We start from the raw sequence: 26,611 nt of genomic DNA on the forward strand, positions 1-26,611 counted from the left end.
TTGAGGTTGCCAATTTGATTTATCGTTTTGTGCTGTATGGTACTTTCTGAAATAGCCGCAGTAGTATTTCCCATCCCTTCTGGAACCCAGGAATGCCCACCACAGGGTGGTGTCTATGCCTCGCCCTCCCCATGGACGTGGGTGGGCCTTGTGACGGCCTCCACTAGGGAGGACAGTGGGAGTCAGGACATGACCTCCGAGGTTAGATCCTAAAAGGCCAGATAGCTCCTGTCTCTCTCTCTCTCAGGACTTGCACCTTTGGAGCTATAGGCTGCTGCGACAGAAATCAGCCACCCTGAAGCCGCCAAGCTAGAGAGACCACACAGAGAGAAAAGGTGCCCAAGCAGCCCCAGTATGGGACCCAGGCACAAACCTAGAGATGACCCCATCTGCCTGCAACTGAAAACCAATCTGCTGAGTCCAGTCAATCCAGAGCCATGAGTTCTTAACATGATCGTTGTTGTTTTCAGCCATGAAGTTTTGGGGTGATTTGTTAAGTGGCAACAGATAACTGGAACACGTTTGTTTTACTTTGTTTGGGGGACTTTTCTTTCTTGCTGGTTTAAATGTATATATATAGATAGATAGATAAAAAAAAACACTGACAAGGTTCAAAGTCAGACCTATCAATACCCAGAGACTGTCCCCATTGATTTATAACCTTAGTGCTCCCTACATAATTGGGTGGGTGCTCTCAAGCTGTGCCAAGCGCCCTGCTGATGCACAGACAGGCTGGTTCCAGCCTTTTGCTGTGTCACACACTACTGCAGTAAACAGCAAGCGCACGTGGAGGGCAACAACCAAGAACCGGCGCACCCACAACCCAACACTGCCACACTCCCCATGCTGGGGCTGCTGCCACCATCCACGTGCACTGGGTAGAGTGTCCCCCGGCTGTCCACAGCACCAATGACTGTCTTTTGTCCGGACGGATGTGGCCCGGCACCAGCTTCCACAGGCATGAAGCAGGCTCTGGCTTCTGCTTACGCCCTCCTCAGCCAAGGATGGGTAAGCACCTTCGCGTCTGGGTGCTGATTCTCAGTCCAGGTGAACCAAGCGTGGGGGCAGGGTGGCAAGGACAACACTGGGCACTGGGGACAGAAGGTCCCTGCTGTGTTGAGAACACCCCCACATCTCACCCATGAGCCGTGCACATCCTGGACTTGCTGTCTCCAACGGCAGTTCTGGGCAGCTCGCCAGGGGCCCGCCTGCTGAGCCATGGCTCTGCTGCTGCCCAGTATGGAATGGCTCTAGGAAAACCTGCAGTGTGTTTATTCATCAGAACCCGAGGGCAGACTGAGCGGCCTTTGTCTAGGGCTCAGCAGGCTCTGCCAGTCTGAGCCTGTCTTTTTCCTACTCAAATACCTCCAAATGTGCCCACACACCAGAGATTAGCCGATAGCCATCAGCATGGGGGAGAAATTCCTCGGCCAGCTGAAGCAGCTCAATGGACCCAAGCACCTAGGTTGTGACCTGCTGACCAAGCGGCCCTGGCTGGCCACCAGGCCCCCTGCCAAGTGCTGAACATGCAGAACAAGGCAGAGAGGGTCTCACTGTTCAGAAAAATTTATTATAATGTCTCAGAGCCAATGACGACACGAACCTACATGAACACAACTCTTAATTTAGGACCCAAGGCCAACTGTAGCATGACTGGAGCACTGGAGCGTTGTCACTGAGGCAGCCAGGAGCCACTAGTCCGCAGTGATTTAAAAAGTCAGTCCTGCGCCCTTCACTGGAAGCTTCCATTCTGAGGCATCTGCAAATATTCCTTGTAGAGCTTCTCCTGAGCCTCGAAGAGCTTCTTCACCTTCTTGGCGTGCCCTTTGCTGAGCTCTTTGCCCTCCGCGTCATGTGTGGGCAGACCCTGAAAAGCCAGAGCACAGTGGCTATTGGTCTCTTCACCTGGGTAAGCCCAACTCCCCTTTCTTTGCCCTCCTGTCTCAAAGTGTGCATCTCCCTGATGCAGCCATGCCTCTTGCCTGGACAGTCACCACACTGCTCTGGAGCCAGCACACTGATCTGGCAGTGCCAGCTCTAGCAGCTAAGAATGGGAGAGGGGCGGCCAGAGTCCGGGGGTGCTTCCTGACTAAGGTGAGGGGCACTGTGCCCCTCAGAGCCTACCCATGGCTGAGTTCTGACACAGCTGGCCCAAATGTACACAGCAAACACATTCAAATGCCAGCAGGGAGGGGCCTAGAGGTTTGGAGGCAGTGGCTGTGAATTGCTGTGACGAAGGACCCGGAGGCAGGAGGCCTAGCTGCACCACCGCACTTCAGCCAGCTTGTGAGGGCCTGGGTGGATCTCGGCCCGGGCCACAACTCCCAGGGCTAGGGACCAGAGCTCGCCACACCAGTGGAGGGGTGGCCCTGGCACAGCTTGCTTAGCTGCCTGGGCTGTGGAAGGAGCTCAGTAGTTGGGCCAGGAGGCCCTGGACCTAAAGCAGGTGTCAGATTTGATTCCAGATTTTCTACAGACAGAAAATCTGCCTGTCCAAGGTTGAAAATTCCTGTCCTCCCAATTTAATGTGGTCTAATAAAGTTCCGAAAAGAAGAGAAGGATGCTTACATTTTCATCAAACTTGGAGTATTTGTTGGTTTCTGACAAGAACATCTCACTAGGAGGAATCTTCATCTTGGCCAGCTTTGCTGCCTGGAACACACAACACAGCACAGTCACTGCCACTGAGCAGCACCTGGGGCTCCACACTGTGAACGACATCTGCTCATACCTCCAGCCCTCAACTTGCTTCCCAGCCCTCAGATTCAGAGTGCTACGAAAGACGGGAAGGGGAAAGCCAAGGTGGAGGGAACATACAAGGAATTTAAAATTAAACGAGATGTTATTTCTACAGCAATAGTGGAAAGCTTGCTAGAAACACTAATAGTAGTAAGTCTATAAATGCTGTCTTGGAGCTTGTGACCAAATGGCACAGCCTTCCCCTTGGCCAGGCCTTCCCTGCACCCGATGTGAGAAGGGCCTGGCAGGCCTTAGGTGGTAGAGGCAGAGAGCGGAGCGCCTTCTGCGAGGGTCTGCAGGGGCCTGGCTAAGGTCCACGGGGGCACAGAGAGCCACAGGGCATGGGGTCAGGGTGCACTCTTGCCCAGGAGAGCCTCCACCCCCAAACAAACAAAGTGCATTACTTCTTGTTCCTGTTTCCTCCGGGCCGCCTCCTCTTTCTTCTTCTTCTTCTCCTCTTCAACCTAGAGGGGCAGCACAGAGCCGGATGAGACAGGGCTGCCTCAGGCTGCTGGGTCTCTCGGAGTGAGAGGTCCCGCAAAACAAGCCCCTCTCGTAGGGCCTGGCATGGAGGGCTGAACTCTGACTAGGCCCATTCCACCGTGGGGAGGCAAGTCCATGTGCTGGGCAGCACACCCACCCTCTTCCGTTCCCTTTGGGGATCCTCGGTGGCACCCCTGGGTGCCTGGCCCTGCCCTAGATGCAAAGGTATGCAGTAGGCAGACAAACAGAAGCAATGCTGAAAGATCCAGGCACCACTAACATGAAGAAATGGACTAGCATGGTCAGCCCGGCCTAAGGAGAGAGGATCCATCAGGTAATGACCAGGACAGCACTGCGAGGGTTACCCTGAGCGGGTCTTGGGATACCTGGGAAGGAGCAAGAGACCCAGGGCAGGATGGGGACAGGGGGGCGGAGGCCAGCCTTGGGGACTGGGTGAGGAGACCAGAGCCCACTCCAACCTGCAGGCAGCACCCGGGCAGGGGCGAGCGCAGCCTGATGCTGCAGGAAGAGCTTATTAGTGGAGCCAGCAGGCTGTGTGCTGGTGAGGGAGGCCCTCAGTTGCTTTGGGAAGTTCTGGCCTGAGCCAGTCCACGAATAGACATGCCCTCCACTGACGGAAAAGGAACAAGTTTGGGGAGTTGAAAATCACATTTTCACATTTCCTTTGGACAGCCTAGGTTTCAGGTGCTTCCCGGCCCAGTGGAGCTATCAGGTAGGCAGCTGGGCACAAGTGTTTTTGGGCCATCGGATACATGATAGATGGTAGAGAAGCCGCAGGACCACGTAAGGTCTCCTGCGGAGGCTCCACACACAGAGCTGGGGAAAAGAAACCAAGAAGGCACAAAGATCTCAGAGACCCAGGGTGGGGCTGGGCCAACAGGATCGAGCTCTTTCGAGGTAGATGGAGGGAGAGCAGGGCCGGCCGAGGGGAACGGGCTGAGGTGGGGGAGGAAGAAGCTGGGCACTGAGCTTGGAGGAACCAGAGAGGCAGTGCTCAGGATTTCTGCTTTTTCCCTTTAAAAGTTAGGATGTGTTTATGTGCTGGTGGGAATGGTATAGGGAGAGGCAGGATCCCTCCCCCATGGTGCCTCGGGCCTGGGGATGCCTTCTCGCGGCAGTTTGGTGAGGTAAGAGTCCCTTGGTTGGGAAACAGGAGCTACTAGAAGTCACAAGCCACAGCCAAGGTGGCCAGTGGAAAGGCCAGCACAAAGAGTACAGGGCCTGCGAGGCTCTGGTTGGGCCGCCCTGGCGCTCCTCTTGTCTGCTTCCTGCTTCTGAGCACTCTGCCAGGGAGTGCAGCAAGCCAGGGTGTTTGTATAGCCAGCACCAGGCCACCTCACAGCACAGCATGGCAGGCGAGACCCAAGGCTAGGTGAGTGACTGTGATGGAATGAGGAGGGGCCCTGATGAGGCAGTCACACCAGCCAACTTCACAGGGCAAGCCCAGCTCCTCCCAACCTGCCAACCAGGATGGACCTGCAGACCACTCACCACTGGAGCTTTCCCCAGAGTTCCCGTTTGTCATTCCTCCAAAGCACTGCAAACTCCAGCCACCCACACTCGCATCTGGCATCAGCTCTCCCCTTGTGCCTTGGGCCAGTTCAGGGCTGGGCATAGATGCCTTCCCTGACCTTGCACATCTCATCAGTCAATCACCCACCCTGTCGATTCTCCTTCCTCAGTTCTTCCCAGAGCCTCCTTCCTGAGAACTGTGACATCCAAACTCGCCCTCCACGGTGGTCTCCTGCTTTAAGCCTCTTGGGGATCCACCTGCTGGTGGCAACAGCACCCAAGGGCTACCTCCCATAGTGTGCACTGGGGGCCCACGTGCCTCTCATCCTGCTGCCTGCATCCCAGGGTGCCCCACGCACTGTGCCCAGAGGTTCTGACACTGTGTTTTTGTTCCTGTTCTTCTCTCCTATCAGGCACCGAGGAACCTGGACCATCCCTAATGCTGGGAGTGTTGTGGGGCGCAAGTGGGGAGTATGCTGGGCATAGGAGGTGGAGATGCATCAGTGACATGCACCACCCAGGTGAGGGCAAGGTGTGACTGGGAGCTTAACATGTCAGCTTCACAGTTTGCTAAAAGTGATTGGTTTTCACTTAAACTGAGGGAATAATCTTTTTAAAAGAGGTGCTTCATTAGAAGATAGTAGTTAATTTTTTCTTTCTGACATTTATAAATACTGGGATTTTTAAAAAAGTGTAAACATCAATGCTTAAAAAGTAAACTATATAATAACCGCAATGGTTTTTACATTTTCAAAAAATATCGAGCTTAAGTCATTTTCACTTTACTCACCTGTCTCTTTTCTTCTCTCTCTTTTAATAAGGTGTTTCTGTCTACCAGTTTCACCACCGTGGGCAGTCCTGCAAAATAAACAGCGTGTGAGAAGAGGCTGGGCTCTGTGGGTCATCCCCACTGCTGGGCCAGCCCTGCCCTGCCCTGCCCTGCCCAGACCATGCCGTGCTGCCCAGTCAGAGCGAGGGCCCGCTGGAGAAAAACAAGAACCTCCATCGCAGCAGTGTAGTACAAGAGAACATTTTGGTTTGTGTGTGATTTTTTTTTTTTTTTTTTGAGACAGAGTCTTGCTCTATCATCCAGGCTGGAGTGCAGTGACATGATGTCAGCTCACTGCAACCTTTGCCTATCAGGTTCAAGCAATTCTCGTGCCTCAGCTTCATGAGTAGCTGGGACTACAGACACGCATCACCACGCCCAGCTAATGTTTTATATTTTAGTGGAGACAGGGTTCCGCCTTGTTGCCTAGGCTGGTCTCGAACTCCTGAGCTCAGATAGCCCGCCCACCTCAGTCTCCCAAAGTGCTAGGATACAGGTATGAGCCACCACACCTGGCGAGAACATTTTGTAATTGGAAGGTAGGAAGGTCTTGCCAGCCAGGAGTAGGAAAATATGACATGTCAACTGAGATTTAAAATTACCAGGGGCAGAGTGGAAGAGTGGAATTGGAGGGTTCGTAACACAAGAAATGATAAATGCTTGAGATGATGGAAATCTCAGTTACCTAGATTTGATCATAACACATCATATGCATGTATCAAAATATCACATATAGCCGATACATATTTACAACTATTATGTATCCACAAAAATTGAAAATAAGGCTAGGCATGGTGGCTCATGCCACTTTAGGAGGCTGAGGTGGGCAGATCACTTGAGGTCAGGAGTTCAAGACCAGCCTGGCCAATACAGTGAAACCCTGTCTCTACTAAAAATACGAAAATTAGCCATGTATGGTGGTGGGCGTCTGTAATCCCAGCTACTCGGGAGGCTGAGGCAGGAGAATCGCTTGAACCCGAGAGGCAGAGGTTGCAATGAGCCGAGATCACGCCACTGTACTCCAGCCTGGGCAGCAGAGCGAAACTCCGTCTCAACAAATAAATAAAAATTAAAAATAAAAAACAAAAAAATTAATTTTCTGTAGAACAGAAAAACCTCTAACCAAGTGGGAGGACAGCATGAAATTTGTTGACAGTGTACAGGATACAGGCTGGTTTCCTCAGCTGAGAGCATCAGAGGCAGCAGCAACAGGGGCAGTGGGCAGCCAGGCCCCAAGGGAAGATGACACGCAGGGGAGGTGACGCCACCACACGCCGCAGTGGGATGGAGCTACGGGGTGCTCCCCTGCCCCTGCCAGGCTGGCCAGCGTAGGAATGGTGCCGGGGGGCCCATGGGGCTGCCACTTTGGGATTCTGCATCAACAATTATGATGCATGAGCCTCGGCCCAGCCCCGGGAGCTCTCCCTGTGACACCTCTCCAAGCTCCTGGTAACTTCATAGCAAACAGCAAGGGCTCACTCACCTTCGTGGTCTTCAAACCGCACCCCAAGCTCGGGCAGGATGTCGTCCCGCAGGGCATCGCTGAGCTGCAGAACCTCAGGGACTGCAGGGAAAGCAGAGCAGTTCCGTTAGATATGAGGGGCCGGGGCCCACAGAACGAGTGCCTCCTCCAGTGCTTGGGAGGGAGGGGCTAGCAGCTTGATCGGCTACAGAGGCCCAGAGACGAGTGTCCCCCGTAAGCCCAGGGGCTGTTCTGGGGGTGCAGAGCAGAGCTGGGAGGAAGCACAATGGCTGCTGGAAGCGGTTCTTCCAGGAAAGGGACCCAAGTTGGGCCAATAGCAGAGGCGGGAGGGTCAGGACAGGCCTGGGGGTCCCTACGGGTGCTAACACTCTTCATCTGAGGCAGTTTCTCTGTTGGTGCTAGAATCAGTTTTCTTACGGAAGGACCATTTAGACTCAAGCCCCTAAGGACTTGGTTCCCAAATGCACACAGGACTGGGATGGGGGTCCTGACCGGGACCCAGGAGAGCTGAGTCCTAGGACCACTAAAGAGCTCTGGCTCTGTGAGAATCAAGCCTCCCAGGGCTGAAGCAAACGCAGCTGGAAAGGCAGGGGTGAGCAGTGGGGCTGGACCACAGGTTGCTTCCCAAGACTGTGCTCACCTCTGCCTCTGACTGGGGACCAAGCCCAGCTGGGAGGGTGAAGGGAAGCATGACAGGGAGAGCGGCCATGACCTCCATCACATGGGGAGGGAGCTTCACTTGGAAACCCAGGCGTCTGTGGCTGACTAGCTTCAGAGCACAGCACTGCAGACTTGCCCGGCATCCCACGCTTCTCCTGAGGGGCTCCTCACACAGTCTCTACCAGATGCCCTCTGTGCCTCTGCTCTGCCCAAGTTTTCCCCGTCCCCAGCCCATGCACAATGCCCAGGTGGGGAACAGGACATAAGGAGTTTTGGGTGTTGCAGGGTAAATGGGATGCCACCCTATCTCAGAAAGACTCCTGAGTATTGGGTGATGCGACAGCATCTCCTAGACTACATCGACAGGACGGATGCTTGCTGCTCTCCAAGTGACAACTTTCTGCTCTGAAATCTGACCTTGGGTTTGCTGGAGTCACCACACCCTTTAGTTTTCTTCTGGCCCCTCAGCTTGCTGCACCCAACTGTGCTAGGTGGGCAGGTGCCCTGCCCGCAGCCTGCTGGGACCCCCGCCATCCCACCCCATCCTCCTGCCTGCCCTGCCTTTGGGCAGCACTGACCACGTGCATGCTGCCATTCTCATCTGTCCTTTTCCCGCTGTGTCCTCATGACCGAGACCCCCTACGGCTCCTTGCTGGGCGCCCCACACCTTCATTCACTGCTAGATAGAACATTTACATATCCAGCCAGGCATGGTGACTCATGACTGTAATCCCAGCACTTTGGGAGGTTGAGGCGAGTGGATCACGAGGTCAGGAGATCGAGACCATCCTGGCCAACATGGTGACATCCCATCTCTACTAAAAATACAAAAACTATCTGGGTGTGGTAGAACGTGCCTGTAATCCCAGCTACTGGGGACGCTGAGGCAGAAGAATCGCTTGAACCAGGGAGTCAGAGGTTGCAGTGAGCCAAGATGACACCACTGCACTCCAGCCTGGCGACGGGCTCCGTCTCAAAAAAGAAAAAAAATGCATATCCTTGGGTTTCAAGGCCCTGCCCACAAGCACAGCCACCTTGGGCAGCTTCCTGAGTTTCAACCTCCCCAGGCAGGGACCTAGGGGAATGATGACCTTTATATTTGTCTGCAGTATCATTCCTGGGAACGGGCCCTCCTCAGCCATCTGAGGAGGGGCTGACTGGGGCATGAGCTGAGGTAGGTGCCTGCCCTTCAGTCTTTGAAAGCCACCCCTGGACGGCACCCTCATTAGAAGGCAAGCCAGCACCCGTGGTTACTGTCACGGGTGTCATGGGAGGCCACAAGGCCAGCACCCCAGCCCACCCACCATGGGTGATCATCAGAGCAGGCACCAAGAAGCCTCCCGGGCCACACTCCCTGGAGGAAAGGGACACACGCCGTACCCCTCGGGCCCACACCGGCCTCTGGGTCTGGATTCTGAGGAGCTGAGGAAGAAGGCTCGTAGCCACTATGGCACCCAGCAAAGGAAAATGTAGTCCCTGGGTCGGGGGCCACCCACAAGGGCGCCCGTGCCAGCTGCCCAGCCTCACAGTCCTGTCGCATGCAGGAGGCTGTCTCCATGACATTGGAGAAGGAGAAGGTGCATTGGGGCCACCTGCTAGTGAGCAGCTCCTCAGAAGCATCAGGTGACCCCACAGCGCCTGAACACCTACAGTGCAACTGCTGCCTCTCCAGCAAGTGTCCTGCCTCCTGCCCCCGGCCCAGCACATGGTGGGCATTCCCTGGCACTCCAGGAACCTGCGTTCACAGAGCTTAAGAGCAGATGCCAGGCACGGGCACACCTCTTCTGGTGTGGCAGCTGGCGCAGGTACCCTCGTGAGCGGCCCGACCCTGTGAGGCTGGGCAGCTGGCACAGGTGCCCTCGTGAGTGGCCCCTGACCCAGGGACTACATTTTCCTTTGCTGGGTGCCATAGCGGCTACGAGGTTTCTTCCTCAGCTCCTCAGAATCCAGACCCACAGGCTGGTGTGGGCCTGAGGGGTACGGCGTGTGTCCCTTTCCCACAGGGAGTGTGGCCTGGGAGGCTTCTTGGTGCCTGCTCCGATGATCACCCATTGCTAGCCTCGGCGGCTTCTGTTAGCAGAGCTGGGGCAGAGGAGCAGATAGTGGCATCGTCATCAGGGATTTACTGAGGAGAAACGTGGGCTACGAAGATAACACAAAGGTGATGAGAATTCATCCACGGAAGAACAGACCAGGGTCCATCCATTCACGGAATATGATTCAGCCATTAAAAAGGCAGGAGGTCCTGACACAGGCTGCGATGTGGATAGACCTGAGGACACTGAGCTCAGTGAAATAAGCCAGACACAGGACAAACACTGTGACTCCACTCATGTGAGGTCCCTGGAGTAATCAAATCCACAGAGACAGAAGTAGAGGGTGGGCACCAGGGGCTGAGGGAGGGATGTGGAGTTGCTGTTCCACGGGGACAGAGTTCCAGTTTGGGAAAAGGGAAGAGTTCTGGAGACGGATGGTGGCAGCTGCACAACACTGTGAATGTCCCTAATGGCACTAAGCTGTATATTTTAACACAATGAAAACAAAAAACTGGCGATGGGGAAATGGCATCATCTCGCCAGTGCAGAGGACTCTGGCTTAGCCCCTGGCTTTCTCACTTCAGTGCCTCTCTCCTGGTCAAACCCTGAACCCACGGCCCTCCTTGCCAGGCCTATGCTCTCTAGCTGACTCGACCATGGAGGCATTTCCAGGGGAAACGGTTTCTTTTTCGTCTGTGGAGCACCCGGCCTGGGCCAAGCAGATCCCAGCTGATCTGTGGGCCACCCGAGTCTGTTATACACTCACTTTCTCCTCGACCAGCCATGAGATAACAGTGAGTAACAAAAAAGTCACTATTTGCTGCTGCTGGGGAGACAGGGTGATTGCGCCAGAGCCAGCTCTAACACGCTGCCCCATCGGAAGGTCTGAGTCCCTGGATCCCCAGGGTCTCTGGCTCACAAGGCACATATGGGATGATGTACAGGGTAGGGGTCACCACCATCTTAACCTGGGGCCACATCATCCATCTACCTGCTCCAAGCAACAAAACAAAACAAAAGTGAAAAGCAAACAGAAAGCCAAACCAAACCACTTCCAATGCTGGCTGGCTGGTGCCACTCTCCAGGCCTCAGCAAGCCCTGTCCTGGTCAGTGCCACCGAGCACGAGCTTGTGCCTGGCCAGTCCCCCTTCAGTGCCCTCCTGGGGCTGTGGCATGCCAGAGAAGCCAAGGCCACATGCACAGTCTTGTGTGACCCGGGTTGCTGGGGCCTGGGCTCGGCCTTCGATGTTCCCCAGAAGGCAGGTGGAAATGCCCAGGCTGCCTCCAGGAATGGCCTTCCCAAGCCCATGACCCCAGCGATGTCGCTAAGTCAATGCTGCCAAGATTGCTGGAGAGCCCTGCGCTGGTTCTGAATGGCTGGTCCAGGCTTGGTTCTGTTTGGTTCAAGTGCTCTGAAATGCTGAGGGCATCAGGTGTTGGAGAGAGGCGATGGTGCTTACCTGGTCAGGTCAAGTGCACCCACCATGGTCTGTTAGGGGCTTGGTCAGGCCCAGGCCCCTCTCCACAGAGCACTTGTGGCAGCCCAGCAGCCCAGCCAGCCTCTCCTCTCACCCAGTGTCCTGCACTCTGTCCTGCAGCCTGTGGAGCTCTGAGCTCCTAAAACTCTTTCCTGCCCTTCCACCTCCTGCCCCGCTGTCACCTGCCTGAAACAGGCCCAGATTCAGCTCCTCCACCTCTCAGCCCCTCCACCCGCCCAGGCTTCCTGACCTTCCTCAAGGTGCAGCTTCTCCTAGAGGCTTGCTGGGTCTCTGTCTGCTCTATCTTCAGCACGCCCTGCCGGGATGCTGCCCCACTGTGACTCTCCATGATAGGCTATGCACAGATGGGGACCACGTGGATCCTAGGTCTGACTTCCCACAACATAGAGGCCCCCTGGGGAGGCAGCGTAGCACAGCAGGTGACGGAGTAGCATTCAAGGTCAGTGTGACCTGGCTGGGGCTCTGCTTTCCTCTTTTGGAGGATCATGGGGGTAAATGAGGCAATGTGCAGCAAGCAGTAGGCAGGGCCCAGCACATCCTAAGTCCTCAGTGTGTGTTCCCAGCTGTGCTGTTACTCACCAATCAGAACTACTCAGTGAGAAGCAAAGGCCTGACGGACGCTGCTTGTTGCTGTGTTTAACACTTTTTAAAAACTGGCCCTCAAAACGAATGCTCAGATCCAGCACTTTCTAAGTCTTAAACCACACACATCTCAGAAATGTCAAAAGGTGAAGGAATGGCTGCTTATGGACAGTGAGGGGCCACTGTGTGAACCCCAAGTTCAAGCATTCATCTGGCATGCCTCAGCAGACAAGGGAACCCTGGAAGCTCCACCTCAGCTCCACTCTGCAGCAGGAACGAGCCACACCTCAGGGCACGCAGCCTACCAGGTCACCAGGAGCAAAAATAAGCCCCAGTGCGAGCCAAAGGGCAGGTGGTGACGGCTGGTCAGAAGGCCCTCCATTCTGTCTCAGCTCAGAGAAGGAGAGGCAAATCAGCCCTGGCCCATCATATCGTATCCTTGGTCCCCAGTGCCCACTCAGCTGCGCTCACTCAAGGAGTCTGCCCTGCAGGGACAGGCAGGGCTGTGGTGACTGGGGTGTGTGGTGCTAATGGACCTGGCGGGTCCAGGCCCGGGACGCCGTTCAACACCCTGTGGTGCACAGGGCAGCCTTCACGGAGGATGATCCAGCCCGAATGCCACAGTGCCTAGGGGGAGACGCCCGAGTCCAGGGAGCCCAGTGAGGGAACGGCTCCCACACTCTTTCCAGCAACTGGTCCTCACCTTTTTGCTCTCGGGCAATCTTCCGCACTCCTTCTCGGAATTCTGACAACACCTGAAGGTAGGGCATGACTGTGGACTCGAGCTGTGGAAAGAACAATTTTGGTTCTCTGAGAGCTGCTCATACTCCTATATTCATAACTGAAGAATAACTCAGCGGCCATGACACAGGGCAGGGACTGCCATGGGCAGTGCTGCTGTGCACGCTACAGCTGTGACCGGCATCCCAGAGCCTGGATGCTCTGGTCCCCGACACGCGGTCCCTGCTAGGTGTGCAAGTCACACAGAGACTTGCCAGAGAGCATGAAGTGAGCTTCCTTTCTACTGCAGCAGGTGGGCTCTGCAGCCACTCTGCCCAGCTGCTGACAGGCCCTGCTTTTCTCAGGTCAGAGGCGCTGCTGTGAAACAGCTTGTCTTTATGGTTGCAGAGGGGCCATCTCTGGGAGGGACTATTTCCTAAGGGGCCCAAGGACATCACTCCCCAGGCTGGGGCCTTACCTATGCTGAGGCTGGCGGCTCCCGGGCCGTGCTTTCGTCTGATCTGTGGTCACACATACACTTGTTTAAGATTAATGAACTCCATTAAGTACCTACTATCTACATGCACAATAGCAGCTACACTAAGATTCACTACCCACAGTAACACTGGGGAGGCGGCCACAGGATAGAAAAACCTTTCTACTACACTTCCCTTTTATTTTTGAGACGGAGTCTTGCTCTGTCACCAGGCTGCAGTGAAGTGGTGTGATCTCAGCTCACCGCAACCTCCACCTCCCGGGTTCAAGAGATTCACCTGCCTCAGCCTCCCGAGTGGCTGGGATTACAGGCACACACCACCACACCCAGCCAATTTTTTGTATTTTTAGTAGAGACGGGGTTTCACCATGTTGGCCAGGATGTTCTCAATCTCCTGACCTCGTGATCTGCCCACCTCGGCCTCCCAAAGCATTTCCCCCCTTTTTTTTTTGAGACAGAGTTTCGCTCTTGTTGCCCAGGCTGGCATGCAATGGTGATCTTGGCTCACCGCAACCTCCGCCTTCCAGGTTCAAGCGATTCTCCTGCCTTAGCCTCCCGAGTAGCTGGGATTACAGGCATGTGCCACCACGCCTGGCTAATTTTGTATTTTTAGTAGAGACAGGGTTTCTCCATGTTGGTCAGGCTGGTCTCGAACTCCCGACCTCAGGTGATCCACCCACCTCAGCCTCCCAAAGTGCTGGTACTACAGGCGTGAGCCACCACGCTGGGCTAGCATTTCCCTTTTTTTTAACAGGACAGAAATCAGGTTTTAGGCTTTTGAGCAAGGTTGCTCCCTGCCCCTTAGCTGATTCAGCAGCTCAATAACCAAAACAAAAACATTAGCAAGTGCTAGCTGGGCACAGTGACTCACGACTGTAATCCCAGCACTTTGGGAGGGCAAGGTGGGTGGATCATGAGGTCAGGAGTTCGAGACTAGCCTGGCCAACATAGTGAAACCCAGTCTCTACTAAAATACAAAAAAAAATTAGCCAGGCATGGTGGTGCACGCCTGTAGTCCCAGCTACTTGGGAGGCTGAGGCAGGAGAATCATTTGAACTCGGGAGGTGGAGGTTGCAGTGACCGGAGATGGCGCTACTGCACTCCAGCCTGGGCGACAGAGTGAGACTCCATCTCAAAAACAAAAACACACAAATTTAGCAAGTGCAAAAGTCAGGCAGGCTAACAAGCCCTTGAGTCTAAGCCAAGCTCCCTTACATCCAATTCTGCATCTGAACTTTGGACTTCTTGGGGGTTTTAGATCTGTATCTCCGCCCATCACACAGCCAACCCAGACAAGCCTCAGGGAAGGACCCCACTGCCAGGCTCAGCCCCAGCCTTAGGGGAACTGGAGGGGAGCTCTCAGAATGGCTGCAGGGGTCTGTCTCAAGGATGCCTGGGGCTGCAACCCCCACCTGAGCACACTTGCAGGTGGCTGTGTGGTAACACTGAGGTGGTACAAGATGTAGGAGCTGCCTTGCTTGCTCCTAAAACCATTTGGATTTGGAAGTTAATCTATGAATGTCAAATGGCCATGATGTGTGGGCACAGGACGTTTTGCCAGCAGGCTCACCATTCGCCACAGCTGCTTCTTCCCAATCAGCTGACTGCCAAGGCCAAACGAGGCTGCTTGGGGGATGCAGATGCGTGTACACTGCACACTGAAGGCACCCCCCACCAACCACAGCAGCCATTAAGATGAAAAACACTGCAGTTCAAAGGCAGGCTGACTTTAACCCAGGAGGTATGTTTTGGTTTTTTGTTTATAAAGAAAGTAAGTATCTTAGTATCATTTGCGCAAGAGAACAAAGAAGCTATGTGGGTTTTCTTAAAAGCACCGAAGAAGGCTGATATCAGGAAGTCTCAAAAATACCACACCAACAGCTAGCTAGTGCTAAAGCTGGCAAAAGGCACCAGGTCCACAGGCTAGGCGCTCTGGCAGGACTTCTTACAACACGGACTGTTTTCTCTTTGCAAGTTGGTTCCTGGGGGAGCATCTGTAAGCTCCATCTGCGTGGGGGCTCTTCACACCACTTGTCATTAGGAAACAAGATTTTAAAAACGTTTTGCATTTTCACTTTGTACTAAGCTCCTGTTTTAATTAAAATTACAGTTGTTATATTTAAATATTTAGATCTGCATTCTAATCAAATAGTTAAAGAGCATTCTTGACCTGGGAGGGGGTGGAAGTCCATTTGCAGAAGCCAGACTGTGGTCGTGTCAGAGGAGACAGGGGTTCTACAGCAGAGGGATATGACTGACAGCGTGTGTCTGCTCACATGCCAACTGCACATGGAAGCCAGCAACGGACAGCCAGGGTGTTCTGGATAGATTTTCTCACTGCACAGACCCACTAGACAGGGCGCTCTATAGGATGACCTCCCCCTGACCTGTGGGCCACAGTTCTGGGGCAGGGGGTTCTGGCTCAGGCCATGTGGACTGACCTGGACTCAGGGTCAGGACTGGGCCTGGTAGGGCATCTGCCCAGCCCCATGGGGACTGAGGCAGACAGTGGTGTATCTCCCCATCAGTGTAAACCCTGTGCTGTTTGTGAACTCTGCAGCCTTTCGATGAAGCGTTTACTGAATACAGGTCAGTATATGTGACAAAGTCACGTGAGAGTTCATGATGCCAAGCGGCCACAGCAAAATGCAAATAAGCAGTGGCATTATGTAGTTGGGGTCCAAGACTAAGCTCATGGGACAGCACAATGGCAAAGTGCCCCCAACCAACAGTCACAACCGAGACAGACCCTCCACACTGGCAGGGCAGCTGACCACACTTAGCACCCTCAGAGCCAGATCTGCCTTTCAGCCCGAGGCGCTATCCGGAAGGGTCTGGTGTGGGTGGGCAGACAGAGGAGGGGCAGTGCAGAAGGACACAGAGCGGTAGGGCGTGGGGAGGGAGCAGGTGCAGAAGGCAGGACCCTGTATGCTACTCACATTGAGGCTGGTTCCAGACCCTCCAACCGGGAACCCCAGGGAGCTCTCCTCTTCTATGGCCCCAAAGATCTAGGAAAAGAAACAGATGGGACCTGAAGCTGTGGGGAAATGAAGCCTGCATGTGGTGAGCAGCCATAAGCTGTGTTCCTCATTCACGGGAGGGGGTGCCCCAAAACCAGGAAAGAGACGGAAGCAGCAGCTCCAGGAGCCCCAGAAACACGAGCCTGAGGGTGCCCTCATTGCTCCAGGATGGCCCTGACTCACAGCTACCCTCTACAGCTCTGTTTCAGCCAGAAGCCACTGGAGCCCAACAACAAGGAAAGAGGAGGAGAGGGCAGGGGAGTGAGTCCAGGCCTTGCTGGCCTTTCAACGTGCACTGCGGGGAAGGGTTCTGCACAGGATGTCTTCAGAGAGGAGGCCTTGTCCCTGGTTTTCCTTCTCTCTTTTTTTTTTTTTGAGATGGAGTCTCGCTCCGTCGCCCAGGCTGGAGTGCAGTGGCGCAATCTTGGCTCACTGCAAGCTCCGCTTCCTGGGTTCACGCCATTCTCCTGCCTCAGAGCCCGCAACCATGCCCGGCTAATTTTTTGTTATTTTTTTTTAGTAGAGACGGGGTTTCACCGTATTAGCCAGGATGGTCTCAATCTCCTGACCTCGTGATCTGCCTGTCTGGGTCTCCCAAAGTGCTGGGATTACAGGCATGAGCCACCGCGCCCGGCCTGGTTTTGCTTTTCAAATTCCAAGATGGGAGTAGAGGGAAACTGAGGCAAAGGAAAGCAATAGCTCTGAGTAACGGACAACTACATGGGTGTTACTTCTTTTTGTCTGCTTTTAAGACAGGGTCTCTCCTCTACTGCCCAGGGTGGAGTGCAGTAGTACAATCACGCCTCACTATGGCCTTACCCTCCTGGGCTCAAGCGAGTACCTCACCTCACCCTCCCAAGCAGCTGGATAACAGGTGTGTGCCACCATACCTGGCTAATTCTTAATGTATTTTATAGACATGGGGTCTCGCTATGTTGCCCAGGCTGGTTTTGAACTCCTGGGCTCAAGTGATACACTCACCTGCCTCCCACAGCGTTGGGGTTACAGGCGGTTATAACTCCCGAAGTGTTACAGGCTATAGGTTATAGCTGTGCTGTGCGTATGGGTGTCATCTCCAACGCGTAAAAAGTACACCAGGAACCAAACGCGTGGATAGAGGCATGTCTCCACCACTCAGAGGTGCTGGACACCAGGCACAGCGTTGGGGGGCACCAGAGGCCTCCGTTCTCCCAGTCCTGGGGCCTGGCTCCTATGTCTGCACAGGCTGAGGAATATGCCTACCTGGGGCCTGGGTTACCTTCAGCATATGGGTGAGGTAGAGGGCGACGTTCTCCAGCAGAGCCCGGTTGGGCCTCTTCCTCACGGCTTTCCGGGCTGCCATATAGAGGTTACACTGACTGACCAAGGCCCGCATCTCTTCCATGACTGTGCGGGTGTCGACGTTGTCACAGAGGGCTTCGTGAATTGCTGTCTTCTTGTCATAAAAGCTGAGCAACAAAGAGGAAGGCATGTGAAGTCAGACCTGATAACACACCACAGAAATTCTCCATGTGGCCAGGCACAGATTACAGGGATTACGGCGCCTGTAATCCCAGCACTCTGGGAGGCTGAGGTGGGTGGATCACCTGAGGTCAGGAGTTCGAGACCAGCCTGATAATCATGCAGAAACCCCCGTCTCTACTAAAAATATGAAATTAGCTGGGCGTGGTGGCCGGTGCCTGTAATCCCAGCTACTCAGGAGGCTGAGGCAGGAGATTCACTTGAACCCGGGAGGTGGAGGTTGCGGTGAGCTGAGATTATGCCATTGCACTCCAGCCTGGGCAACAAGGGCGAAACTCCGTCTCAAAAGGAAAAAAACAAAAAGTAAATTCTCCACGCACTTCAACAACCAGAGCAGCTCCCATTAGTGGAGCCGCCTGCCCTGAATGAATTCTGCACAATGTACGACAGTGTCCCCAGCCCTTCCTCGACAGTCCAGGACACATGGTGGCCAAGATGCGAGGTTAGGCATAGAACATGGGCATGCTGGAAAACCCCAAAGAAAAGGCACCACCTTACTTCTTATTCAGTTCTGCTTCTTCTTCTCCCCACTTTTCAAACTGACCAGTGATGTCAACAGGAGCTCGAAGGATATCTTTCACATTTAAGAAAAACTCCTGAAGTTAGAAAAATCAGTTTAACAGCATTTAGACGACTTTTCTATCCTGAAATATCTGATAAACTGCTTTACTGCTGTGATTTTACTTTTGGTAAAAATCTGAAAGATCAGAATACCCTGACATTATGCAAGTGGTCAGAAAGAAAGGAAAAGATATTTCTTTGACAGAAACATGTTCTTGCTTGAGGTTCACGGATGCTCGTTTGGTGGGAAGTACAAGTCAGAAGGACGTGCACTGCAGTGACTGGGGGGATGAGGCCTCCATCCACTCTGCTGGGCCGTCGGCCACTTCAGGAGTGGTCCCGAGCCTGTTTTACCCACTAGCATGGAGGTGCTTTCACCAATGTGCTGGTCTCCATTAGAGGCATTGGGAGGCTGCTGCACCTATCACCACTTCACAAGGAGCCCACTGTGCACGGGAGGCTGCTCCGCCAACCTCCAGGAAGGGGCTGGGAACTCACATTCAAGAATTTCTCATACTGAAGCGCTGACTCCATGGTGTTGCTGGAGTAGTCCAGGGTGTCCTTCCACGAGTGCATGAGGAAGGCCAGCCGCAACTGCCGTGCTGCAGGGGGACACAAGACAGCGACGCCCTTATCTTCCCGAGTGCTACAGCCATTACACATCTATGAGAAGGTGGGTAGGGTCTGTGGGAGAAGCCAGTGTATACCTGAATGCTTCTTCAAGGCATCTTTAATGGTGATGAAGTTTTTCAGTGACTTTGACATTTTGCAGCCTGCAATGGTCAGGTGGCCTGTATGCAGGAAGTACCTGACCCAGCAGTCGTTTTCAAAGTAGGCCTGTGCGGAAAGAGACATAGGATGTCAACAGTCATGTGTCACTGGGGCCGCCTCCTGCCACCTGCACTGTCTGCTGCCTTGTGGGTGCTGTCCACGGGCAGGAGCTGCATTTCCCAGGTGGTACAGGCAGGGCTCGGAAGGAGAGCCCAGGTTAATAAGCCAGTAGGTACCACAACTGGTTCAAATCCAGGCCAGTCTACTGCCAGAGGCCAGGCCGTCAATGCAGGCAACCACACTAAACGATCAGGGTTCGGATTCCACAAGCCCTGAGGAAGGTGTCAAGTGCTAGTGAGAGAGGCCCTCCTGAGGCGAGGCCCGGGCTGACTTTTCCTCCACTGCAGTGCTCTTGCAGCTGACAAGGGGACCCTGTCTCCGCCTACCTCCGACTGCGCCAGCTCGTTGTCATGGTGGGGGAACCGGAGGTCGAACCCACCTCCGTGAATGTCCATCGAAGCCCCTAGGAGGGTGCCTGCCATGGCCGAGCACTCGATATGCCAGCCCGGACGACCCTGGAGAAAGTCGAACACACAGTGACCGACCCGCCTACCCGCGTGTCCAGGCCTTTATCATTTATCACTCCAAGTTGATGGCCCTTAAACCCTCTGAACTTTATTGGAATAAGTGTTAAATCCCACACATGAAAAGACTAAGGGAAGGCTGGGCGAGGTGGCTCACACCTATAATCCCAGCACTTTGGGAGGCCGAGGCAGGCAGATCACGAGGTCAGGGGTTCAAGAGCGGCCTGGCCAACATGGTGAAAGCCCGTCTCTACTAAAAATACAAAAATTAGCTGAGCATGGTGGCATGTGCCTGTAATCCCAGCTACTCCGGAGGCTGAGGCAGGAGAATCGCTTGAACCAGGACCCGGAGGGAGAGGTTGCAGTGAGGTGAGATGGCGCCACTGCACTCCAGCCTGGTGACAGAGCGAGACTCTATCTCAAAAAAGAAAGAAAAAAAGACTAAGGACGGCCTTCTTTGGTGAAGTTCATAAACCAGTCCTGTGTGAGCTGAGGCTTAGGTGAAGTTAGTGAATTACATCCAGACCTCTGAGCCTTTGACAGCTGCAGATGGTCACGCCCCTTCCCAGGTTACCCTGCAGTCCAGAACTGCTGTCACCGGGAATATCAGAAGGCATCCTACACCCTGGGGCCTGGAATACTCAACTTAGAGTCACAGAACACAAGAACCAAGAAGCCTCCATGGAGCTCTACGCTGATCACGTCTCCACGTACAGACCAGGAAACAGAAATCCCGGGAGGGAAGTGATTTGTCCAGAGACTCAGGGAGTTTCCATGATGTCCAGGTCCCTGGGGCCAGGCAGCCTGTGCTGCACAAACACCAGGTTCTGGCCCAGTGACAACATCCTTCACACCTAGAGCGGCCTCTGCTGGCGGCCTGAGAGTGCGGCTGGCGCCAGTGCCCCTGCCCAAGCCCCACACCTTCTAGGCCACTCGCTCACCTTTCCCCAAGGGCACGGCCAGGATGGTTCTCCGGGCTTAGAGGCCTTCCATAGAGCAAAGTCGTTGGGAGAGCGCTTCTCGCTCAGGCGGTCTGCAGAGATGCTCAGGTCCCCTGCAAACATGAGGGATGCCAGGCAAGGTCACTCAGCAGCACCCACAGATCCAGGTGTCGCACTTCAAGGTCATCCTGTGTGCCTAACGGTCAGTCCTTCTGATTAACTTCTGTTTATTAACTTGGCTCACGCACTTCTTCAAGTTTACTATGTATTACCAGATTCTGGTGTTGACCCAGTGTCTAGATTTACAGAATGGTTCATAAGCCCCAAAGTCACCAGCTTATACACCAGTGTCCAAGCAGACCTGGCTGACCTGAGACCACATCTGGGGTCTCCGTAAGACATTCTCCTTCCTGCTGCCTTCTCACAGCATTAGCCCACCAGTGTCTAGGACAGGTGACAGCACTCTGGGCTAAAGCTAGGAGGTGACGTAGTGGTACAGCCCACGGGGGCATGGCTCAGGGATCCTGCCTGGTTCATGCAGGGGGGGGCCAACATGTCAAGGGCCTGCACGACTATTTGCTTACGGGTTCCGGGGGATACAAGGACGCAGCTAAGCTGCCGTGTACTACTGCAGGGAACCTGGCGGCAGTGCAGTGGTGAAGAGGACGCTTGCTGTCCTTGTGTATTTATAAGGGGAAAAAAGGTGAAGGAAACTAAAGAATAGTCCAGGAAGGCCATAAGAAAAGGGGAGTGCGACTCCTGGCACAAATTCTATTTCCTAGACAAAGCCAACGATCACCCGGCCAACAACAAATGAGACCGTCTATGCCTTGCCGGAGGGATGAGAAATAAGCCCTTGGTGAATTCCATGCATTGACTTGGTGACACTCAGCCACCCGATACTCAGGGTACAACATGGTCTGAGTCCCCAGAAAACGCACGCACCATCACTGCAGATTTCTCTCAACGATATATGCAGGACCAATGGAAAAGAGCAGCTGCTATGAACACAGAAACCTGTGAGCCAGTCCAAAGGCCACACAGAGAATCAGCCTTTGTTCGATGAATGGGCAGAGCAGAGGCCTTCCCTGCAGGCACAAGGTTGCCAGGACCCACTCCAGGTCTTGCCTGGCTGCTGCAGCCTTTCTTGGTCCCTGGTCTAAGGGCTGCCTTAGGTGCTGTCACCCCCTTGTGGAGGAAGAACAGACTCCACCTAGGGTTCTAACTCAGGTGACCTTGAAGAGGCTGCAGTGAGAGCTTTCCAGGTAACAAATCCACTTTTCAGGTACCTAATCAGGCAACAGACCTAAGCTGCCCTGAGAAGCAGAGTCAAGAGGAAAAGTACTGCTAACCATATTTTTTAAAACACCAACTTCATGATTATAAAGTATATACTAAATGTAAAATATTTGGAAGACAAAAAAAAGAAAACTAGGAAAAAAATTGCCATAATCTAAAATTTAACTTAGGAATTACTACTGTCAACATTTTGGAGCACTGAATCCCAGATTAAAAAACAAAAACAAAAAACCTCTGATTTATCCACCAGATTTATTCACCAACACTGAAGGACTCTGTCCTAGTTTCCTTCTACCCATTCACCGTTCTGCCATCGACAATTCTGCGAAAGCACAATTTGATATGGCTCATGACATTCTCTTTTAGATGGTCTTTGATAGAAAATGTACATTCACGTTTTTAATTTTTCATTATTATGAAGTTACTCATGAAAGTTTATATCTGATTTTTTAAAAAATACACTTTTGAAAAAATTTACAACAGAGAACACGGGACCCTCCCCACAAATACCCTATCCTCCAGCAAATGTCACACTGCAACTGCCCTCATAGGGTTAATAAGAATTCCAAGCCAGGCTACAGGCAGAATGACGGTCGCCGGCCAGGTGCAGTGCTCGTCCACCCGCTTCCCTGAAGCTCTAACTAACTGAGAGTCACACAGCCCACTGACCACCTGCTCCACCACTGTTCCTAGAGATAGAATCTCTCACCCTGGGCCTTTTTACCAAGAATTGCTTAAGGTATTTTTTAGATTCTGAATTCCGGCAGGACAGCTGCCGCCAACTGGTCTGAAGACCCGCACCAAGGAACTGACTCGTCGCAGAAATGCGGTTTACCTCCCTGTCCCATGACTTCACCCTCAATTCCCCAGCAACCAGCAATCCCCATCACCTGTCCAGGCCCATCAAAAACCCTCCACACATCTCTCAGGGAGGTGGATCTGAGGTTTCCTCCCATCTCCATTTGTCCACCACGCAATTACTACACTTTTTCTGTGGCAACCCCTGGTATCCTGGTATTTTGACTCACTGTGCATTGGGCAACAGACCTGTGACGGTTACAACACAATCTCTTTCAAGTTTCCCTTCTTGGTTTCACTTCCTGTCTCTCTCCCCAGACGCAGAGGGAGTGTTTCTAGCTTTGACCCCACAAGCATGTTCATACCAGCACAACAGGGTCCTGTTCTCTCCCATCGAGGGAGCTTCCTCCCTGCACTCGGCCTTCCTGCCACATGCCTTCCCAAGTGGTCTGCATGGCCCATCAGCCTCTGGTGGGCCATCTTACTGGACGGAAGGAGGAGCTGTCATCATCTAGGACCACTCGGGCCCCAGCATCACCTCTCCCCTTTTCCTCTACCATTAGAGTCCCCATGGCTAGAGGCACGTGACTGCACAGAGCTAAGGCTACAATCCTATGGTGGGGGAGGCTGCAGTGGTGGTCATGTGCTCAGGTCTGATCACTGACTGTGGAGGGGTGGGAATCCATGTCCCTCTTCGGTCCTGCGTATTTGCTGTTAGATTCTACTCCTGTTTCCTGGAACTTAAACCAATGCTGAAGTCATTCTGGGAGAAAATGGGTCCAAGAATAAATGATATTTAAGAAAACGAGCCTAGATGGGGCCCACAGCAAAATTCATCATAAAGCGGTGAGTCAGTGTGCTCTAGCTGCCTCCAGAACATTCCTTCACCACGTGACCTGAGGGCACTGCTCCACTTACCACTCCCATCTTTCCCATGCGCTGCCGGTTTCCTCCTGGCATCTAAGTGTCAAATGCAGTGTGACTCATTCAGGGCTTCCTCTAAGGACTTTAAGAAACGCTCGACTACATCCATAGTTACATTTCGTTTTTGTCTTGTTATTCAAACATACATACATACATACATACATACATACAGGATCTTGCTCTGTCACCCCAGCTGGAGAGCAACAGTGTAATCACAGCTCGCTACAGCCTCGACCTCCCTGGCTCAAGCAACCCTCTCACATCAGCCCCCTGAGTAGCTGGGACTACAGGTACACGATACCACACTCAGTTAATTTTTAAATTCTTTGTAGAGATGGGGTCTCACTACATTGCCCATACTGGTCTCGAATTCCTAGCCTCAAGCGATCCTCCTGCCTCGGCCTCCCAAAGTGCTGAATTATAGGCATGAGCTATAATTCAGCCCTAATATGTTTTTCAATCTTCTACTTTCATTAATTAAACTTGCTAAGGGTTTTTCTGTATTATTTTTTGAGAAGAATCAGCTTTTGGCTTTTACAATTATTTGTTTCTTTAATCTCTGATTTTACTTTATGTCCTATTTCTTTCCACTTCTTGTTCCTTTCTCGACTTTTTGACTGACTGCTTAGCTCACTTATTTCCTTTTTTTAAATTTGAGATGGAGTCTTTCTGCCAACCAGGTTGGAGTGCAGTGGCATGATCTCAGCTCACTGCAACCTCCGCCTCTGGGGTATAAGCGATTCTTCTGCCTCAGCCTCCCAAGTAGCTGGGACTACAGGCGCCGCCACCACGCCCGGCTAATTTTTGTATTTTTAGTAGAGATGGGGTTTCATCACATTGGCCAGGCTGGTCACGAACTCCTGACCTTGTGATCCGCCTGCCTTGGCCTCCCAAAGTGCTGGGATTACAGGAGTCAGCCACTGTGCCCGGCGGCTCACTTATTTTTAATCTTTGTTTTTTAATAACTACATTTAAAAACATCAGTTTCCTCTAATCGGTGCTTTAGGGGCACTCTCAGATTCGGTGTGTGGCAGCTTTGCTGCTACTCTGCTTAAACACCCCTTATTTCCCATCGTGGCTTTCTTTCCTAGGAGCTATCCAGGAGCATGATTTCAACCGCCCAGACAAGTTTGTACACTTCAGATGTCCTGTCAGTGTTGGTATCTTTTTTATCAAAAAAAATTTTTTTCAATGTTTTTGAGACAGTCTTGCTCTGCTGCCCAGGCTGGAGTACAATGGCACAATCAGGGCTCACCGCAGCCCCAACCTCTTGGGCTCAAGTGATCCTCCTGCCTCAGGCTCTTAAGTAGCTGGGACTACAGGCACATGCCACCACATCCAGCTCATTTTTAAACTTTTTGTAGAAAGGGGGTCTCCCTATGTTGCCCAGGCTGGTCTTGAACTCCTGGGCTCAAGCGATCCTCCTGCCTCGGCCTCCCAAAGTGCTGGGATTACAGGTGTGAGTTGCCATATCCGGCCGCGTGTTGTTATCTAATACAACTGCTCTGTGGTCAGAGAATGAGGTCTCCTTGAAAACGGTTCTTTGGGATTTGTGGAAATCTCTTTCTGTGGCCTGGCGTATGGTTCTGTGTTCTTAGAAGGAAAGGATGTTCTTTAATTCCTGAGTGCGAAGTTCCCAGCTCTCAAACCAAGCCTGTTAACTGTATTTCAAACCTTCCATACCCATATTAATTCTTGGCCTACTTGATCTGTCAACTCCTGGGAAGTGTGTGAAATGTGGGCGTGTCCACTCTGGTTCTAGGATTGCGGAGGCTTCTGGTCCACAGAGGCCCAAGCTGCGTCCTCTCAGAGCTGAGGCATTTATCATCACAAACCCGCCCCTCTACTCACAAACCTGGAGCCTAAAATGCCATGGGTCTGATACTTACGTGTTAACCTGGCTACCTCTATCTTTTCTAAGTCTGTGTTGTGTGGTTTTATTATTATTTTTTTTGAAGCAGAGTCTCATTCTGTCACCCAGACTGGAGCACAGTGGCACTATCTTGGCTCACTATAACCTCTGCCTCCCGGGTTCAAGTGATTCTCATGCCTCAGCCTCTTGAGTAGCTGGGATTACAGGCATGCACCACCACACCCAGCTAATTTGTGTATTTTTAGTAGAGATGGGGTTTCACCATGTTGGCCAGGCTGGTCTCGAACGCCCAACCCTCAGGTGATCTGCCTGCCTCAGCCTCCCAAAGTGCTGGGATTATAGGCATGAGCCACCGCACCTTTATTTTAGGTTCTAATATTTCTTTAGGATAGAGACCTAAAATTAGATCAAAAAGTATGAACATTTTTATGGCCAAATTTGTCTTCCAGAAACACTAGGGCTGGCGGGGTGGGGGTACAGAACGTGCCCTGGCACACTGAGGGAATTCCCACTCTGCAGGGAGGCTTCCAACCTTGCCTCTTGCGGATGTGTCCCCAGATTCACTTAAGGAATAAACATGAAGAAAATGCCAATGAAAGGGTTCCCAGTATAATTCTGCCTGGTCTATAAAAAGCCCGATGTCTGTGTCTGAAGCATCTGGATCCAGACGGGTGCAGAGGCTGTTGTCAAATATGCATCACTCAGCACACATCCCGGCACCCCACAATCCCCCTACACCTCACGTGCTCAGCCGGCAAACACCAGCCTGAGAATCCAGGCCCCAGGGGCCCCTATGTTTCTCAAGACAGCACTGTGTTTACTGTCTTTTGTTTCTTAAAAAATAACGCACCATAAAAAAATGAAATCCTGTCTTTTACAGCAACATGGATGGGACTGGAAGACGTTCTGTTAAGTGAAATAAGCCAGACAGAGAAAGACAAATATCACATGTTCTCTCTCTTATGTGGGAGCTAAAAAATGGTGGACCTCAAGGAGATATAGAGTAGAACAGTGGTCACCAGAGGCTGAGAAGGGTCAGGTCAGGGGGAGGGAGTGAAGAGAGGTTGGTTTCTAGGCACAAACACACAAACAGAAGGAATAAGTTCGTGTGTTCAACAGCACAGTAGTGTGACTACAGTCACCAAAAAATTTGTTGTGGCCGGGCGCGGTGGCTCAAGCCTGTAATCCCAGCACTTTGGGAGGCCGAGACGGGCGGATCACAAGGTCAGGAGACCATCCTGGCTAACCCGGTGAAACCC

The 26,611-nt window shown here is 52.8% G+C and overlaps 1 protein-coding gene across 4 annotated transcripts in view; it reads right to left on the bottom strand.

Annotated features, from left to right (window-relative positions):
* Positions 1–1,550: 1,550 nt before the first annotated feature.
* Positions 1,551–26,611, bottom strand: part of CARS1 (cysteinyl-tRNA synthetase 1) — a 55,917-nt gene continuing 30,856 nt past the window's right edge. For all 4 annotated transcript variants that reach the window (XM_023183461.2, XM_023183460.2, XM_023183462.2 and 1 more), the window contains 13 exons: positions 20,459–20,571; positions 19,380–19,508; positions 18,870–18,999; positions 18,661–18,764; positions 18,100–18,197; positions 17,339–17,528; positions 16,000–16,068; positions 12,548–12,629; positions 7,068–7,148; positions 5,546–5,613; positions 3,144–3,203; positions 2,569–2,652; positions 1,551–1,867 (listed from right to left, as the gene is read on the bottom strand). In XM_023183461.2, coding sequence (XP_023039229.1) covers positions 1,733–1,867; positions 2,569–2,652; positions 3,144–3,203; positions 5,546–5,613; positions 7,068–7,148; positions 12,548–12,629; positions 16,000–16,068; positions 17,339–17,528; positions 18,100–18,197; positions 18,661–18,764; positions 18,870–18,999; positions 19,380–19,508; positions 20,459–20,571 — 1,343 coding nt within the window. In that variant the 3' untranslated portion in view covers positions 1,551–1,732. The remainder of the gene's footprint in view (positions 1,868–2,568; positions 2,653–3,143; positions 3,204–5,545; positions 5,614–7,067; positions 7,149–12,547; positions 12,630–15,999; positions 16,069–17,338; positions 17,529–18,099; positions 18,198–18,660; positions 18,765–18,869; positions 19,000–19,379; positions 19,509–20,458; positions 20,572–26,611) is intronic.

This window comes from Piliocolobus tephrosceles, chromosome 13, assembly GCF_002776525.5.
Source record: "Piliocolobus tephrosceles isolate RC106 chromosome 13, ASM277652v3, whole genome shotgun sequence".
NCBI lineage: Eukaryota > Metazoa > Chordata > Mammalia > Primates > Cercopithecidae > Piliocolobus > Piliocolobus tephrosceles.